Raw genomic sequence first — 19,909 nt, forward strand, 5'->3', positions numbered from 1 at the left:
GTACTTAAGAAAATACAGCCCTGAAGATTTTGAATTGAATTAATTTAACAAGTTCGTCAAGTGTTACAAATTAAGTCACTTAAACAGAGATTACATTTACAATAACCCCTTTCACCTTTAACACAAGAAAACAACCCACGGTACTTCACATGAGCATAAATAAGAACAAATTAAAATGGAGCCCAACGGTATTTCACATGAGCATAAATAATAACAAATTAAAATGGAGCCCAAGAAAGAGATAAACGGACAGGTGATTTTGTTCAGAGGTATAAGGAGGGTTTAAAAGGAGGGGGGGGGGGGGAAGAGAGAGAGAGAGAGATGCAGAGACTGAAGGAGGGAATGATTTAAGACACAACCACCAATTATACACCAAAGGAATTAAGGGCTATGGAGAGAGAGCGGGTAAATGGAGTTGAAATCAGCCATGATTGAATGGCGGAGTGGACTCGATGGGCCGAATGGCCTTACTTCCGCTCCTATGTCTTATGGTCTAAAGGGAATAGGTAATGCAAGAGAGGTTAGAGTTGGAGGAACACAATGTTCTTAGAGGGTGATAAAGTGAATGAGGATAGAGATGGGGGAAGAGATAAAATGGATTTTGATAGCATGGGAAAGGATTTGAACTAGAGGGTGAGAATTTTAATTTGAGGCTTTGGTGGATTAGGAACCAATGAGGGGTATCAAGAACAGGACTGATGGGTGCAGGTTAGAATAAAGGCAGCACAGCTTTGGACAAGCTCAAGTTCATGAAGGATGGAAGAGAGTAGCCAGGCCAGGAGAGCAACAAAAGAGCCAATTTTAGAGGCCACAAAAGCATGGATGTGTTTCAACAGGAAATTAACTGAAGTAGGGGCCAAGGCAGACAATGTTAGGGAGGTGGAAGTAGGCTGCCTTTATGATGGAGAGGTACCAGAAGCTGAGCTCAGTATCAAATAATATTGGGAACAATCTGATTTAGCCTCAGACGGATGGCAGGCTGAGAGACAGAATCAGTGACAAGGGCATTAGTGACAGAAACTGAAGACACGGAGCAAAAAGTTAATCTGCCCACCTTTTGAATGCAGGGTGTCTGGATTCATGATCTGCATGTGCCGTTTCCATCAGAGGCGGGCAGCGATCAAATTTCATGCTGCTGGTGCATTGACTGGCTTGGCACACAACCTCCTGTCGCTGTCAAGAAACAAGGAGCTGTCTGGCTCTAACTTGGCAGAGGGCTTCACACAGAGCATACTCTCTGCACAGCCTCTGTTCCATCTTGCTATTATACTGCAGACCCGAAGGACACTTCTGCCCCCATACCAGGTGCAGCCTTCATGTGAACAGATCACGTAACCATCAGCCATTTGGGGGATGTAGCAAGTCTCGCTGGAAAGCTCAACATAAAACATCCAAAAGCATTTGAGTACTTCCAGACAATTGGCAATAACAACGGTTATCTGCAATTTCAGTGCCTGTCCCATTGAGGAGCAAGGATGTATTTCTGAGGGGGTATAAGGCTCTGGTCATACCCCATTTGGAGTATTGTGAGCAGTTTTAGGCCCCGTATCTAAGGAAGGATGTGCTGGCCTTGGAAAGGGTCCAGAGAAAGTTCACAAGAATGATCCCTGGAATGAAGAGCTTGCCATTTGAGGAGCGGTTGAGGACTCTGGGTCTGTACTCGTTGGAGTTTCAAAGGATGTGGGGGAATCTTATTGAACCTTACATGATAGTGAGAGGCCTAGAGTGGACGTGGAGAGATTGTTTCCACCAGTAGGGAAAACTAGAACCTGAGGGCACAGCCTCAGACTGAAGGAATGAGTGTTTAAAACTGAGATGAGGAGGAATTTCTTCAGCCAGAGGGTGGTGAATCTGTGGAACTCTTGGCCTCAGAAGGCTGTGGGGGCCAAAACATTGAGTGTCTTTAAGACAAAGACAGACAGGTTAATGATTAATAGGAAGATCAGAGGTTATGGGGAGAAGGCAGAAGAGGGGTGAGAAGCATATCAGCCACGATTGAATGGCGGAGCAGAATTGATGGGCTGAATGGCCTAATTCTGCTCTTATGTCTTGTGGTCTTATAATAATAAGGCCCATCTTCCAGCTGAAAGTTTGTTATTTGTAAAATAACCAGATATGCAAGGTTCAAATTAGATATAATGGCATTGCATCAACCATTTGGGATGTGTGGCATGAGGAATGCAATTCTTCACAAACCTCCTGCACAAGCTGGGAATGTCCACTCAGGCACCCTTGCCATGGGGGTGCATCGCATGAGCCATGCAGTAAGTGGCTGGCAGACAGCAAGGCACAGGAAAAGGCATCAGGCCTCCATAGCACTACTGGTGCTACAGTTTATCTAAATCTTTAACTGGAGAAAATGGTGGACTGGATGCTGTATAAGCAGTTTCTATTTACCTTAATATACGCTGATCCCTCCAGATCACTAGGAATCATTATGTCAAGAGGGCAATAATCATCTGGAACTTTCTTATCTGGATCCAGATCAGTATTCTTTAGTACTTCAAATGTGCCATGGTGAGGAAAGAGAGATCCTTTGGACAAAAAAAAATTCAGGTTTAATGAAGGGCATTTAACCATCATTCAATAAGCTTATTAATTCAACATATTTTGCAACTTAAGAAATTACTTAAGTGATTTCCAGAAAAATAATACTTTCCTAATATTGGAAATATATGGTGATTTATCTTTAAGATATGTTTTGCAAAGTTAGGTATTTTTGTATTTTATACCGGGTAATGGCTGGATGGAAAGGATGACATATATAATTTTTTGCGTACAAGTGAATCCCAGGTGACGTAAATTCAAAAGATATGTTGCATGCCAAGGGAAGGACTACATAATATAGTCTACTATTGTATTGATATATTTACCTTCCTAGTAACAATGGGATCTTTCAAAGAAAGAAAATTAATGTAAAATAGAATGAAAGATAGTGAGTGATATTATAATGATATAATTTAAATTCAAATAATTGAAAACTGAAACTACTGCATACTGGAAGATTGCTATATAAATATAGAGGTTCAGGAATAATAAATTAAGAAGCATATTAAAATATATTTGTGCATACAAAGAATGGCAACTTTCATTTCATACGTATAAATGTACAAAGCTGAATTCATTTGGAATGTTTTATTTGTTAACATTATACGATATTTCAAAATATTTTATATTTAAGCAAATGTAATTTTCCTTGCTGACTGAAGTACATGGGTGTCAGTGGATATGTGACAGTAGAACAACTGTACGTTGGGAAGCTAGCTTTTTGGTATGGAGGCATAAATCATTCCAAAATATGTTTTAAAAACATTCATAAGCACTTACAGGGTTTCTCACATTCTGTGGAAGTGGGGTGGTGTGTTTGCATGCACTCAGACATAGAAACAAAAGACCCAGAAATAATGAACAGGAGAATTAGAGTGGAAACAGGAATAAGAAGTAAAACCAGATATGGAACAACTCATCATTTAACTGAAAAATATTCTGAAGACTCCAATCAGACCTTTGTCTCCATAATGGTCTATTGAGTAGATTTCCAGAATCCTCACATCGCAAGTTATGCAAGTGCACATCAGGAAATCATGTTCCCTGTGCCTACAGGTTGCTATCTATTGATTTCAATTAGCCAGCACTTCCTAATATACACTTGTAAAATGTGAGTTACTTTGGCACAGGACTTCAAAGATGCATACACGTGTTTTCGGGGATTTTGTTCCTTTAGGCTTATTAGCTCTTTGAATTTCTGCACGTCATAGTTGAGAATTTGAAGCAATGGCAAATAATTTCCGCACAGAATAATTAAAAAAGTTCCTTAAGAATTATTTACGCATTGACATTCTACATACCTGCACTTCTATAACTCAAGTCCCCAAGGATCTTGTCACCCACTTTTCTTAATTTCCAGTGCTGCCGTAGTCTGAGCAGCTCTGAATTGAAGTCTCTTTGACGCTTTTGTTCCTGGTTTTCAGCTACAGATTTATTTAATCTTTCTGCTCCTTTCAACAGAATTTGAGCAGCTCCTGCAAGGGATTTCTTTTTTCCACACAGTTGCAAACCCTGAAGGAAATCAGAAAAATAGGGCAAATGGTGACAAGGCAGTACAAAAGTAAAGGATGAGGCAATCCCTGTTGGGATTCTATGGATATGCATTGAGCAAAAAAAAAAACTCATGCCAGAAATAGCCCTTAAAAGACTTATAGCCTTTAAAGTCAGACATTTCACAACATTTAAAATGCTTAAATGTACAACTGAAAGACAATCGACAGTAAAGCAGTGGGAACCAGGAGTTAACATTAGAGAGGGAAAACAAGGTGCGCAAAGAATTAGGGAGAGACAGATAGCACCAGAGTAAGAAGCAAGAGGGTATTTGGTAGGGTCAGAGGAACAGGGAATGTATTTAGATCTAAATAATGTTTACTGTGCATACATGTAAAGGCATGGAATGTGGTAAACAAGGTTGGTGAGCTGCAGGTGCAGATAGCGACATGGGAATATGGCAATAATGGAGACATGGCTCAAAAAAAGGGCAGACAGTACTAAATACTCCAGGATACAAGATGCTCAGGAAAGATGCAGAAGAAAGGTGAAAGAGTAGCAGTATTGCTTGAAGAGAAGATATAGTGCTGATGAGAATACCCTAGCGAGATCAAAGATAGAGGGAGCGATTCTCCGATATGGAGGCCAAGTGTTTCATGACAGCGCGAACAGGGTCCGGGCACGACTTATTCTGGCCCCCACAGGGAGCCAGCACGGCGCTGGAGAGGTTCACACCGCCCCAGCGTCCTTACGCGGCGCCGAATGGGCGCCGCACCAACCCGCGCATGCGCAGTTGGGGCAGCCCAATCCTGCGCATGCGCAGTTGGGACGCGCTGGGAACGTCTTACGCACGCCGGCCCCTCACCAACATGGCGCCGGTGTTCTGGGGCCGCGCGCGGGAGGTAGGCCCGCTGGGGGGAGAGAGAGGCCGGCCCGCCGATTGGTGGGCCCCAATCGCGGGCCAGACCCCATCGGAGGCCACCCCGGGGAAGGAGCCCCCCTCCCTCCTCTAGAGGCTGCCTCCCGTGTTCCCGTAGAGTTCCCGCCGGCAGCAACCAGGGGTGGACGGCGCCGTAGGGAACCTGTCGTGTCGTGGCGGCCGCTCGGCTATTCCGGGCCGGAGAATCGCAGCTCGCCGGTTCTCCGAGCGGCCCCGTGCGAATCGCGTGCCGCTGGTTTCCGGGGGGCGGGGGAATCGCGTGTGGGGGTCGGGGCGCGATTCGCACTGCGCCCCAGCGATTCTCCCACCCGGCATTGGGAGGGGGGGGGGGAATAGCGCTCCCTAGCTATTTGCTTATAGCTAAGAAAAAACAGAGAGGCACCAATACACTGACTATCAGATGCTTTCTATAGACGATGAACCATGAGTAAAGACTTAGGCGTACAAATTTGATGGGAAATTACAGAAAGTGCAAAAATCAGAGTAATGATAACAGTGGACTTTAATTATCCTAATATAAACTGGGATAATAATGTAGATGTTAGAGAGGGAAGAGTTTCTGCAGTGCATGCAGGAGAATTTTCTAGATCGATATGTTTCTGCCCTAACGAGGAAAGAGGCACTGCTGGATCCGGTTGTGGGAAATGAGGTGAGTCAAGTAGATCAAGTATCAGTAGGAGAACAATGAGTGCACAATGATCGTGAAATCATTTGTTTTAGTTTGGCTATGAAAAAGATCATGGAAAAATGTACAGTAAAGACAATCAATTGGGGCAGGGGCAATTTCAACGATGTGAGAACAAATCTGACCTTGATATATTGAAATCAAAGAATGGCAGGGAAAACTGTAACAGAACAATGCACTGCCTTGTCGGGTATAATCAAGGTGCATTCCTACAGGGGAGGAAAGGTTGGACAAATAATTCAACGATCCCTAGATGAAAATAAGTGTAAGATTAAGCAGAAAAACAGTGCATCTGATAGATGTCAGGTTGATAATGAGAACCGGGCTCAAAATGGAAAATTCAGAGGGAAAGTGAAAAAATAAGAGAAGCAATAAAAGCGTATGAGAAGATATTGGCAGCTAATATAAAAGGGAATCAAAATATCTCCTAAATCATATAAATACTGAAAGGTAGTAAAAGGTTCCTAATTAGGGACCAAAATAGGAATTTACTCATGCAGATAAACAGTATTGCTGAAATACTGAATCAGTACTTTGCATCTGTCTTTACCAAGGAAGATGCTGTCAACGGACATAGTAAAGGGGAGATAGTCAATATCACCAGGGAAAATACACTGGAGAAACTCAAAATCTGACAAATTCCTACAACCTGATGGCCTGCACTCTATGGTTCTAAAATAGGTAGCTGCAGAGATAGTGGATGCACGGATTAGGATTTTCCAAAACTCCCTAAAATCTTGGAAAGTCCTAAAAATGCTTTCGCATTTATATTAGAAATCTAGTGCTAGGAAACAGATAGTTTTTTTTAAAATATGTTTTATTGAAATTTTTTTCCCAAACAACAATTTTTCCCCTCTTACAAAGCAAACGCAACAATAACAATACAGAAATTTTTAACAATACACAAGTAACAAAACCCCTTTATCTTTGACCTAAACTAAACTAAACCACCCCCCCCCCCCCTCCCCCCCCCCCCCCTTCCCCCTGGGCTGCTGTTGCTGGTCATCTGTCTTCCCTCTAACGTTCCCCTAGGTAGTCGAGAAATTGCTGCCACCGCCTGGTGAACCCTTGAGCCGATCCTCTCAGGGCAAACTTTATCTGCTCCAGTTTAATGAACCCCGCCATATCATTTACCCAGGCCTCCAGTCCGGGGGGTTTCGCCTCCTTCCACATGAGTAGGATCCTACGCCGGGCTACTAGGGACGCAAAGGCCACAACGTCGGCCTCTTTCGCCTCCTGCACTCCCGGCTCTTCCGCAACTCCAAATAGAGCTAACCCCCAGCCTGGTTAGACCCGGGCCTTCACCACCCGCGAAATCACTCCCGTCACTCCCTTCCAATACCCTTCCAGTGCCGGGCACGCCCAAAACATATGTGCGTGGTTTGCCGGGCTCCCGCCACACCTCCCACATTTGTCCTCCACTCCAAAGAACCTGCTCAATCTTGCTCCCGTTATGTGTGCTCTATGTAGCACCTTAAATTGAATCAGGCTAAGCCTGGCGCATGAGGAAGAGGAATTTACCCTGCTTAGGGCATCAGCCCACATACCCTCCTCTATCTCCTCCCCTAGTTCTTCTTCCCACTTTCCTTTTAGTTCGCCCACCGACTCCTCCCCCTCTTCCCTCATCTCTCGGTAAATCTCTGACACCTTGCCCTCTCCGACCCACACCCCTGAAAGCACCCTGTCCTGTATCCCCTGTGTCGGGAGCAACGGAAATTCCCTCACCTGTTGTCTAGTAAACGCCCTCACCTGCATATATCTCAAGAAATTTCCCCGGGGCAACTTATACTTTTCCTCCAATGCTCCCAAAAGTCCCATCTATAAATAAATCTCCCACCCTAATTCCCAACTGGTACCAGCTCTGAAATCCTCCATCCATTCTTCCTGGGGCGAACCTATGGTTGTTCCTGATTGGTGACCCCACCAGGGCTCCCCGCACCCCTCTCTGTCGCCTCCACTGTCCCCAGATATTCAATGTTGCCGCCACCACCGGGTTCGTGGTAAACCTTTTAGGTGAGATCGGTAGCGGAGCCGTCACCAGCGCCTCTAAACTCGTCCCTTTACAGGACTTTCTCTCCAGTCTTTTCCACGCCGCTCCCTCACCCTCCATCATCCATTTACGTATCATTGCCACATTGGCGGCCCAATAGTAATCGGCCAAGTTCGGTAGTGCCAATCCTCCTCTGTCCCTACTACGCTGAAGGAACCCCCTCCTTACTCTCGGAACTTTCCCTGCCCACACGAAGCTCGTGATGCTCCTGTCTATTTTATTAAAAAAGGTCTTGGTGATTAGTATAGGGAGACATTGAAATACAAATAAGAACCTCGGGAGGACCATCATCTTAATTGCCTGCACCCTGCCCGCCAGCGATAGAGGCTGCATGTCCCACCTCTTGAAGTCCTCCTCCATTTGTTCTACCAACTGTGTCAGATTAAGTCTGTGCAAGGTTCCCCAGCTCCTAGCGATCTGAATCCCCAGGTATCGGAAGTTTCTTTCCACTTTCCTTAGAGGCAAGCCTTCTATCTCTCTACTCTGGTCCCCTGGATGTATCACAAATAATTCACTCTTCCCCATGTTTAGCCCATACCCCGAGAAATCCCCTAACCACCTCAAAATTTGCATAACCTCTATCATCCCCCCCGCTGGGTCCGACACGTATAACAATAGGTCATCCGCGTATAACGAGACTCGGTGTTCTTCTCCCCCTCTAATCACCCCTCTCCATTTCCTGGAGTCTCTCAACGCCATGGCCAGAGGTTCAATTGCCAACGCGAACAACAATGGAGACAGCGGGCATCCCTGTCTTGTTCCCCTATATAGTCGGAAATACTCCGATCTATGTCGACCTGTAACTACGCTTGCCGTTGGAGCCCCATAAAGAAGTCTAACCCAGCTAATAAACCCGTTCCCAAACCCAAACCTCCTTAACACTTCCCATAAATACTCCCACTCCACCCTATCAAATGCCTTCTCTGCGTCCATTGCCGCCACTATCTCTGCCTCCCCCTCCACTGGGGGCATCATTATCACCCCTAATAGTCGTTGCACGTTAACATTAGGAAACAGATAGTTAACAGTAACTTTAAAAAAAAAATTTAAATATATAAAAAAATTTTTTTAATTTTTAATTTTAATTCATTGACGCAATGTCAGTTAGAGGGGTGCAGTGCTCTGACTGAGATGTGGCAGGTCCGGGAGGCTTCCTGCCTCCCGGATGGCTTCATCTGCAGAAAGTGCACCCAACTGGAGCTCCTCACAGACCGCATGGTTCGGTTGGAGCAGCAATTGGATGCACTTAGGAGCATGCAGGTGGCGGAAAGCGTCATAGATAGCAGTTATATAAATGTGGTCACACCCAAGGTGCAGGCAGAGAAATGGGTGACCACCAGAAAGGGCAGGCAGTCAGTGCAGGAATCCCCTGTGGTTGTCCCCCTCTCGAACAGGTATACCCCTTTGGATACTGTCGGGGGGATAGCTTATCAGGGGAAAACAGCAGCAGCCAGAGCAGTGGCACCACGGCTGGCTCTGATGTTCAGAAGGGAGGGTCAAAGCGCAGAAGAGCAATAGTAATCGGGGACTCTATAGTCAGGGGCACAGATAGGCGCTTCTGTGGACGTGAAAGAGACTCCAGGATGGTATGCTGCCTCCCTGGTGCCAGGGTCCAGGATGTCTCCGAACGGGTAGAGGGCATCCTGAAGGGGGAGGGCAAACAGGCAGAGGTCGTTGTACATATTGGTACTAACGACATAGGCAGGAAGGGGCATGAGGTCCTGCAGCAGGAGTTCAGGGAGCTAGGCAGAAAGTTAAAAGACAGGACCTCTAGGGTTGTAATCTCGGGATTACTCCCTGTGCCACGTGCCAGTGAGGCTAGAAATAGGAAGATAGAGCAGCTAAACACGTGGCTAAACAGCTGGTGTAGGAAGGAGGGTTTCCGTTATCTGGACCACTGGGAGCTCTTCCGAGGCAGGTGTGACCTATATGAGGACGGGTTGCATCTAAACTGGTGAGGCATAAATATCCTGGCCGCGAGGTTTGCTAGTGTCACACGGGAGGGTTTAAACTAGTATGGCAGGGGGGTGGGCATGGGAGCAATAGGTCAGAAGGCGAGAGCATTGAGGGAGAACTAGGGAATAGGGACAGTGGGGCTCTGAGGCAGAGCAGACAGGGAGAAGTTGCTGAACACAGCGGGTCTGGTGGCCTGAAGTGCATATGTTTTAATGCAAGTATTACGGGAAAGATGAACTTAGAGCTTGGATTAGTACTTGGAACTATGATGTTGTTGCCATTACAGAGACCTGGTTGAGGGAAGGGCAGGATTGGCAGCTAAACGTTCCAGGATTTAGATGTTTCAGGCGGGATAGAGGGTGATGTAAAAGGGGTGGCGGAGTTGTGCTACTGGTTAGGGAGAATATCACAGCTGTACTGCAGGAGGACACCTCAGAGGGCAGTGAGGCTATATGGGTAGAGATCAGGAATAAGAAGGGTGCAGTCACAATATTGGGGGTTTACTACAGGCCTCCCAACAGCCAGCGGGAGATAGAGGAGCAGATAGGTAGACAGATTTTGGAAAAGAGTAAAAACAACAGGGTTGTGGTGATGGGAGACTTCAACTTCCCCAATATTGACTGGGACTCACTTCATGCCAGGGGCTTAGACGGGGCGGAGTTTGTAAGGAGCATCCAGGAGGGCTTCTTAAAACAATATGTAGACAGTCCAACTAGGGAAGGGGCGGTACTGGACCTGGTATTGGGGAATGAGCCCGGCCAGGTGGTAGATGTTTCAGTAGGGGAGCATTTCGGGAACAGTGACCACAATTCAGTAAGTTTTAAAGTGCTGGTGGACAAGGATAAGAGTGGTCCTAGGATGAATGTGCTAAATTGGGGGAAGGCTAATTATAACAATATTAGGCGGGAACTGAAGAACATAGATTGGGGGCGGATGTTTGAGGGCAAATCAACATCTGACATGTGGGAGGCTTTCAAGTGTCAGTTGAAAGGAATTCAGGACCGGCATGTTCCTGTCAGGAAGAAGGATAAATACGGCAATTTTCGGGAACCTTGGATAACGAGAGATATTGTAGGCCTCGTCAAAAAGAAAAAGGAGGCATTTGTCAGGGCTAAAAGGCTGGGAACAGATGAAGCCTGTGTGGAATATAAGGAAAGTAGCAAGGAGTCAGGAGAGCTAGAAGGGGTCACGAAAAGTCATTGGCAAATAGGGTTAAGGAAAATCCCAAGGCTTTTTACACGTACATAAAAAGCAAGACAGTAGCCAAGGAAAGGGTTGGCCCACTGAAGGAGAGGCAAGGGAATCTATGTGTGGAGCCAGAGGAAATGGGCGAGGTACTAAATGAATACTTTGCATCAGTATTCACCAAAGAGAAGAAATTGGTAGATGTTGAGTCTGGAGAAGGGTGTGTAGATAGCCTGGGTCACATTGAGATCCAAAAAGACGTGTTGGGTGTCTTAAAAAATATTACGGTAGAATAGTCCCCAGGGCCTGATGGGATCTACCCCAGAATACTGAAGGAGGCTGGAGAGGAAATTGCTGAGGCCTTGACAGAAATCTTTGGATCCTCACTGTCTTCAGGTGATGTCCCGGAGGACTGGAGAATAGCTAATGTTGTTGCTCTGTTTAAGGAGGGCAGCAAGGATAATCCAGGGAACTACAGGCCGGTGAGCCTTACTTCAGTGGTAGTGAAATTACTGGAGAGAATTCTGCGAGACAGGATCTACTCCCATTTGGAAGCAAATGGACGTATTAGTGAGAGGCAGCATGGTTTTGTGAAGGGGAGGTCGTGTCTCCCTAGCTTGATAGAGTTTTTCGAGGAGGTCACTAAGATGATTGATGCAGGTAGGGCAGTGGATGTTGTCTATATGGACTTTAGTAAGGCCTTTGACAAGGTCCCTCATGGTAGACTAGTACAAAAGGTGAAGTCACACGGGATCAGGGGTGAGCTGGCAAGGTGGATACAGAACTGGCTAGGTCATAGAAGGCTGAGAGTAGCAATGGAAGGATATTTTTCTAATTGGAGGGCTGTGACCAGTGGTGTTCCACAGGGATCAGTGCTGGGACCTTTGCTGTTTGTAGTATATATAAATGATTTGGAGGAAAATGTAACTGGTCTTATTAGTAAGTTTGCAGACGACACAAAGGTTGGTGGAAGTGCGGATAGCGATGAGGACTGTCAGAGGATACAGCAGGATTTAGATTGTTTGGAGACTTGGGCGGAGAGATGGCAGATGGAGTTTAATCCGGACAAATGTGAGGTGATGCATTTTGGAAGGTCTAATGCAGGTAGGGAATATACAGTGAATGGTAGAACCCTCAAGAGTATTGAAAGTCAAAGAGATCTAGGAGTACAGGTCCACAGGTCACTGAAAGGGGCAACACAGGTGGAGAAGGTAGTCAAGAAGGCATACGGCATGCTTGCCTTCATTGGCCGGGGCATTGAGTATAAGAATTGGCAAGTCATGTTGCAGCTGTATAGAACCTTAGTTAGGCCACACTTGGAGTATAGTGTTCAATTCTGGTCGCCACACTACCAGAAGGATGTGGAGGCTTTAGAGAGGGTGCAGAAGAGATTTACCAGAATGTTGCCTGGTATGGAGGGCATTAGCTATGAGGAGCGGTTGAATAAACTCGGTTTGTTCTCACTGGAACAAAGGAGGTTGAGGGGCGACCTGATAGAGGTCTACAAAATTATGAGGGGCATAGACAGAGTGGATAGTCAGAGGCTTTTCCCTGGGGTAGAGGGGTCAATTACTAGGGGGCATAGGTTTAAGGTGAGAGGGGCAAGGTTTAGAGTAGATGTACGAGGCAAGTTTTATACGCAGTGGGGAGTGGGTGCCTGGAACTCGCTACCAGAGGTGGTGGTGGAAGCAGGGACGATAATTACATTTAAGGGGCACCTTGACAAATACATGAATAGGATGGGAATAGAGGGATACGGACCCAGGAAGTGTAGAAGATTGTAGTTTAGTCGGGCAGCATGGTCGGCACGGGCTTGGAGGGCCTGTTCCTGTGCTGTACATTTCTTTGTTCTTTGTTCTAATAAATAGAGGAGCTAACTATGTGAGAAACAGGGAGTAAGAAGAGAGAACTAAAGGCCAGACAGCCTAACTTAAGTCATCAGAGTAATGTTGGAATTTATTATTAATGGAGAAACTCGGTGCAGGTGTAGGCCATTTGGCCCTTTGAGCCTACTCCGTCTTTCAACATGACAATGGCCGATTCTCATCTCAATAAAATATTCCCGCGTTCTCCCCATGCCCCTTGATGCTATTAAAATCTAAAAAATATATATTTATTTCTTGAATACATTGTGACTTGGCCTCCACAGCTTTCTGTGGTAGAGAATTCCACAGGTTCACTTCCATTTCAGTGAAGACATTTTTCCTCATCTCAGTCCTAAAGGGTTTAAGACAGTGTCCCCCAGTTCTAGATTCCCGGCATGTGTGGAGTCAGCACATTCTCCCAGTGTCTGCGTGGGTTGCCTCCCACAAGTCCCGAAAGACTTGCTTGTTGGTAACTTGGACATTCTGAATTCTCCCTCTGTGTACCCGAACATACGCCGGAATGTGGCGACCAGGGGCTTTTCACAGTAACTTAATTGCAGTGTTAATGTAAGCCTACTTGTGACAATAAAGATTATATTTAAAAAAAAAAAAATTGTCCTCTTTTGCTGAATTCTAAAATGCTCCCAACCCTCAGGCTTCCTGATTTTGCTGGCAATTTTGTATGTCTCCTCTTTGGACTTAATATTATCCCCAATTTCTTCTTGTAAGCCATGGCTGAGCCACCTTTCCCCTTTTATTTTTGTGCCAGTTAGGAATGAATAATTGTCATAATTCATGTACAGGTATGAACCATTGCCGATCCACTGTCAACTAAAAATAGAAAATTGAATAATCATACGAAGAAAAAATTGCAGGGCTCCAGGGGAGGCAGTGGCATTGTAGTATAGTCACTGGGCTAATAATCCAGAGACCCAGGGTAATGTTCTGGGGACCCAGGTTCGAATCCCACCAGGGCAGAGGGTGAAATTGGAATTCAATAAAAATCTGGAATTAAAAGTCTAATGACAACCATGAGCCCATTGTCGATTGTTCTAAAAACCCATCTGATTAGCTAATGCCCTTGAGGGAAAGAAATTGGTCGTCCATACCCAGTCTGGCCTACATGTGACTCCAGATCCACAGCGAAGTGGTTGCCTCTTAAATGCCCTCAGATGGGCAATAAATACTGGCCTAGCCAGCGAGGCCCATATCCCATGAACAAATAAAAAGAACGGCAGTGGAGTGGAACTAGTTGATTTACTCTTGCAGTGAGCCAGCATGATGGGCCGAATGACCCGTGTCATGCTGTAACTAGAAACCATGTTTCTATTTTATGAACATTTAAAAAGTTTTAAAATCACTTGGAAGATGTAAAGAGAAAATACTCTCAATGATTAGCGGTTGCTTCACAGCGCCAGGGACCTTCGTTCGAATTCTGGCTTGGGTCACTGTCTGTGCAGAGTCAGCACATTCTTCCCATGTCTACTTGGGTTTCCTCCGGGTGCTCCGGTTTCCTCCCACAGGTACCGAAAGACCTGCTGTTAGGTGATTTGGGCATTCTGAATTCTCCCTCTGTGCACCCGAACAAACACCGGAATGTGGCAACAAAGATTTTGACAGTAACTACATTGTAATGTTAATGTAAGCCTACTTGTGACACTAATAAAGATTATGACACTATCTGTAGATATTTTGCTTCATTTATGAAAAATCAGATTTGTTACTACATACTTTTGGTGCATACATTTTCCACCGAAAACAAACATTGTTACTTCACTGCTTAATTGTAAAATTATTTGGATTAACATTAATTTAAATTCGCAACTGAAATCGTAACTTCAGGCATTTCATATAATTCTACTGCATTGTGAAGTGCAAGTACCTGCTTCGAAGGGGGTGGTTCCTGAGAGACAGGGTCCAAGGCCATGTACTTTTTCTCCTTCAGGACATTAAGTACATCATAAAGCACACACATCTCAGTCAGTGTGCTCCTCAAGTTATTCCTAACAGCATCCCAGGGCCACAAAGAGGGTTGAAACTTCAGTATTGCTAAATGTCACAAAAAATGAGCATATTAAAGAAAAAGCTTGCACTTATATTGCACGTGGCACTATTTCAGGATGTCCCATGGTCAATTAAGTACCTTGCGGGGGGAATAGAAAATCCAGATTTTGGGGTGGGGGGTGGTGGAGATAGGGATCCAGGCTTAAGGGTGGGGGGGGGGGGGGGGAAATCTGGGGAGGTGGCAAGATCTGGGGAGGTGAGGGGTTGGAAGGTACTGGGGAGGTGGGAAGATCTGGGGAGGTGGGAAGTTCTGGGGAGGTGAGGGGGGAAGAGATCTGGGAGGGAGGGGGGAAGAGAAGATCTGGGGTTGCGGGGGGGGATATCTGGGGAGGATATCTGGGGAGGCGGGGGGGATATCTGGGGAGGTGGGGGGGGATATCTGGGGAGGCGGGGGGTATCTGGGGAGGCAGGGGGATATCTGGGGAGGCGGGGGGGATATCTGGGGAGGCGGGGGGGATATCTGGGGAGGCGGGGGGGGTTTCTGGGGAGGCGGGGGGGGTTTCTGGGGAGGCGGGGGGGGTTTCTGGGGAGGCGGGGGGGATATCTGGGGAGGCGGGGGGGATATCTGGGGAGGCGGGGGAGATATCTGGGGAGGCGGGGGGGATATCTGGGGAGGCGGGGGGGGATATCTGGGGAGGCGGGGGGGATATCTGGGGAGGCGGGGGGGATATCTGGGGAGGCGGGGGGGATATCTGGGGAGGCGGGGGGGATATCTGGGGAGGCGGGGGGGATATCTGGGGAGGCGGGGGGGATATCTGGGGAGGCGGGGGGGATATCTGGGGAGGCGGGGGGGGATATCTGGGGAGGCGGGGGGGGATATCTGGGGAGGCGGGGGGGGGGATATCTGGGGAGGCGGGGGGGGATATCTGGGGAGGCGGGGGGGGGATATCTGGGGAGGCGGGGGGGGATATCTGGGGAGGCGGGGGGGGATATCTGGGGAGGCGGGGGGGGATATCTGGGGAGGCGGGGGGGGATATCTGGGGAGGCGGGGGGGGATATCTGGGGAGGCGGGGGGGATATCTGGGGAGGCGGGGGGGATATCTGGGGAGGCGGGGGGGATATCTGGGGAGGCGGGGGGGATATCTGGGGAGGCGGGGGGGATATCTGGGGAGGCGGGGGGGATATCTGGGGAGGCGGGGGGGATATCTGGGGAGGCGGGGGGGATATCTGGGGAGGCGGGGGGGGATATCTGGGGAGGCGGAGGGGGATATCTGGGGAGGATATCTGGGGAGGCGGGCGGGGATATCTGGGGAGGTGGGGAGATCTGGGGAGGTGGGGGAGATCTGGGGAGGTGGGGGAGATCTGGGGAGGTGGGGGAGATCTGGGGAGGTGGGGGAGATCTGGGGAGGTGGGGGAGATCTGGGGAGGTGGGGGAGATCTGGGGAGGTGGGGGAGATCTGGGGAGGTGGGGGGGGGGAGATCTGGGGAGGTGGGGGGGGGGAGATCTGGGGAGGTGGGGGGGGAGATCTGGGGAGGTGGGGGGGAGATCTGGGGAGGTGGGGGGGGGAGATCTGGGGAGGTGGGGGGGGAGATCCGGGGAGGTGGGGGGGGAGATCCGGGGAGGTGGGGGGGGGGAGATCCGGGGAGGTGGGGGGGAGATCCGGGGAGGTGGGGGGGAGATCCGGGGAGGTGGGGGGGAGATCCGGGGAGGTGGGGGGGAGATCCGGGGAGGTGGGGGGGAGATCCGGGGCGGTGGGGGGGGGGGGGGGGGAGATCCGGGGCGGTGGGGGGGGGGGGGGGAGATCCGGGGAGGTGGGGGGGGACATCCGGGGCGGTGGGGGGGGGGGGGGGAGATCCGGGGCGGTGGGGGGGGGGGGGGAGATCCGGGGAGGTGGGGGGGGGGAGATCCGGGGAGGTGGGGGGGGGGGGAGATCCGGGGAGGTGGGGGGGGGGAGATCCGGGGAGGCGGGGGGGGGGAGATCCGGGGGGGGGGGGGGGGGAGATCTGGGGGGGGGGGGGAGATCTGGGGAGGCGGGGGGGGGAGATCTGGGGAGGCAGGGGGGGATATTTGGGGAGGATATCTGGGGAGGCGGGCGGGGGGAAGATATCTGGGGAGGTGGGTGGGAGATCTGGGGCGGTGGGGGGGGGGGGGGGGAGATCTGGGGCGGTGGGGGGGGGATCTGGGGAGGGGGGGGAGATCTGGGGTGGTGGGGGGGAGATCTGGGGTGGTGGGGGGGAGATCTGGGGTGGTGGGGGGGAGATCTGGGGAGGTGGGGGGGGGAGATCTGGGGAGGTGGGGGGGAGATCTGGGGAGGTGGGGGGGAGATCTGGGGAGGTGGGGGGGAGATCTGGGGAGGTGGGGGGGAGATCTGGGGAGGTGGGGGGGAGATCTGGGGAGGTGGGGGGGAGATCTGGGGAGGTGGGGGGAAGATCTGGGGAGGTGGGGGGAAGATCTGGGGAGGTGGGGGGGGGAGACCTGGGGAAGTGGGGGGGGGAGAGATCTGGGGAGGTGGGGGAGATCTGGGGAGGTGGGGGGGAGATCTGGGGAGGTGGGGGGGAGATCTGGGGAGGTGGGGGGGAGATCTGGGGAGGTGGGGGGAGATCTGGGGAGGTGGGGGGAGATCTGGGGAGGTGGGGGGAGATCTGGGGAGGTGGGGGGAGATCTGGGGAGGTGGGGGGGAGATCTGGGGAGGAGATCTGGGGAGGTGGGAGTGGGAGATCTGGGGTGGGGGGGGAGATCTGGGGAGGTGGGGGAGATCTGGGGAGGTGGGGGAGATCTGGGGAGGTGGGGGAGATCTGGGGAGGTGGGGGGGAGATCTGGGGAGGTGGGGGGGAGATCTGGGGAGGTGGGGGGGAGATCTGGGGAGGTGGGGGGGAGATCTGGGGAGGTGGGGGGGGAGATCTGGGGAGGTGGGGGGGGAGATCTGGGGAGGTGGGGGGAGATCTGGGGAGGTGGGGGGGCGATCTGGGGGGGGGGAGATCTGGGGAGGTGGGGGGGGGAGATCTGGGGAGGTGGGGGGGGGGGGAGATCTGGGGAGGTGGGGGGGGGAGATCTGGGGAGGTGGGGGGGGGGAGATCTGGGGAGGGGAGATCTGGGGAGGGGGGGGAGATCTGGGGAGGTGGGGGGGGGAGAGATCTGGGGAGGTGGGGGGGGGAGATCTGGGGAGGTGGGGGGGGGGAGATCTGGGGAGGTGGGGGGGGGGGAGATCTGGGGAGGTGGGGGGGGAGATCTGGGGAGGTGGGGGGGGGAGATCTGGGGAGGTGGGGGGGAGATCTGGGGAGGTGGGGGGGGAGATCTGGGGAGGTGGGAGATCTGGGGAGGTGGGAGATCTGGGGAGGGGGGGGGAGATCTGGGGAGGGGGGGGAGATCTGGGGAGGGGGGGGAGATCTGGGGAGGAGGGGGGAGATCTGGGGAGGGGGGGGGGAGATCTGGGGAGGGGGGGGGGGAGATCTGGGGAGGGGGGGGGGGAGATCTGGGGAGGGGGGGAGATCTGGGGAGGGGGGGAGATCTGGGGAGGTGGGGGGGGGGAGATCTGGGGAGGGGGGGGGTGAGGGGATGGGGGGGATCTGGGGAGGGAGAGAAGGGAAGGGGGTGTCCGGCGGGAAGGGGGAACCGGGGGCTCTCAGACTCCGCCTTCTCTCACCCTCCTCGTCGTCGCTGTCCTGCTGCCGCTGCGCCCACTCCTCTCCGGCCTCCTGCTCCTCTCCCTCCGAGTCGCTTCGGTTGAAGTCGATTTTCTGCGCCAGTTTGGCCAGGTTCTCGGACATGGAGAGCGGCTGAACATAGGCCTCGGTGCCGTCCAGAGTCACCTCCTGGACCTGGTTCTCACAGGCCGCCTCGATACTGATGGTAACAGCCGGTCCGGCCGCCATGTTGACAATCTCCCGGAGCCCCGACACAGAGAGAGAGAGACACCGGGACTCAGAGTCCGGGAGCTCGGACACCGAAACCGGCACTGCGCATGCGCACCAGCCAGGCTTCCCCGTGACGTCACTTGTTGGTGAAGTTCAAACCACTAAATAATGAACATAAGGGCCGCCAGTTTTATAATTATCCTCATCTAGCTGGGGTGGCAGTTATTGTTCGATGTTCAGGTTAACAATCCATTCACCAGCGTCAACTGGTACAGTGTGAATAGTTGTGATGCCATCAGGAATGAATCTCTCAAGGGACAAGTTCAGTATGTGGACCATGGTCTGACTTGGGTATGACCGCATCCTCTCAGGTTACCAACTCTGGCTGGAAATATTCCAGGAGATGTTGGCGAAAATTCCATCACCAAAATCTGGTGGCTTGGCGTGAAAGGGTATTAAAGGAGCATGAGAGAGAGGAAAATACATTGAGGCCTCTTTAAACACATTGCAAAAACCCATTTCACACCAGCTAAAAATTTCCAGCGAGAGTCAGAGGAGCAGATAGGTAGAGAGATTTTGGATAGGTGCAAGAGTAACAGGGTTGTTGTGGGAGGGGATTTTAATATCCCCTTTATTGACTGGGACTCACTTTGTGATAGGGGCTTCGATGGGGCAGAGTTTGTAAGGTGTATCCAGGAAGGCTTCTTGATGCAATATGTAGATAGTCCCACTAGGGACAGGGCAGTTCTGGATCTGGTATTGGGGAATGAGTCTGGACAGGTGGTTGAGGTATCAGTGGGGAATATTTTGGGAGTAATGACCACAATTCCGTAAGTTTCAGGGTACAGTTGGGTAGGGATGAGGGTAATCCTTGGGTTAAGGTGCTAAACTGGGGAAAGGCGAATTACGATAACATAAGACAGGAATTGAAGAATTTTGATTGAGTGCGGCTGTTGGAGGGCAAATCAACATCAGGCATATGGGAGTCTTTCAAGCGACAGTTGATTAGGATTCAGGAAAGTCAGGTTCCTGAGAGAACATAGGATAGATATGGGAAGTTTAGGGAGCCTTGGATTAAAGGGATATTGTGAACCTCGTCAAATGATGAGGGGAGGGCAGAGGATGTTGTTTACATGGACTTCAGTAAAGCCTTTGACAAGGTGCCACATGGCAGACTGGTACAAAAGGTGAAGTTAGACAGGGTCAGAGGTGAGGTGGCAAGATGGATAAGAACTGGCTCGGTCACGAAGGCAAAGGGTAGCAATAGAAGAGTGTTTTTCTGAATGGAAGGTTGTGACTAGTGGTGTTCCACAGGGATCTGTGCTGGGGCC

General features: G+C 50.4%; 1 protein-coding gene across 1 annotated transcript in view; it reads right to left on the minus strand.

The window, feature by feature from the left end:
- The window catches only part of med17 (mediator complex subunit 17), a 65,965-nt gene extending 47,285 nt beyond the window's left edge, over positions 1-18,680 (minus strand). Inside the window, exons 1-4 of the mRNA XM_072476433.1 lie at positions 18,368-18,680; positions 14,602-14,768; positions 3,849-4,059; positions 2,398-2,534 (exon numbers count right to left, since the gene is read on the minus strand). Coding sequence (XP_072332534.1) covers positions 2,398-2,534; positions 3,849-4,059; positions 14,602-14,768; positions 18,368-18,596 — 744 coding nt within the window. The 5' untranslated portion in view covers positions 18,597-18,680. The remainder of the gene's footprint in view (positions 1-2,397; positions 2,535-3,848; positions 4,060-14,601; positions 14,769-18,367) is intronic.
- Positions 18,681-19,909: the final 1,229 nt, after the last annotated feature.

This window comes from Scyliorhinus torazame, chromosome 15 (assembly GCF_047496885.1).
Source record: "Scyliorhinus torazame isolate Kashiwa2021f chromosome 15, sScyTor2.1, whole genome shotgun sequence".
Taxonomy (NCBI): domain Eukaryota; kingdom Metazoa; phylum Chordata; class Chondrichthyes; order Carcharhiniformes; family Scyliorhinidae; genus Scyliorhinus; species Scyliorhinus torazame.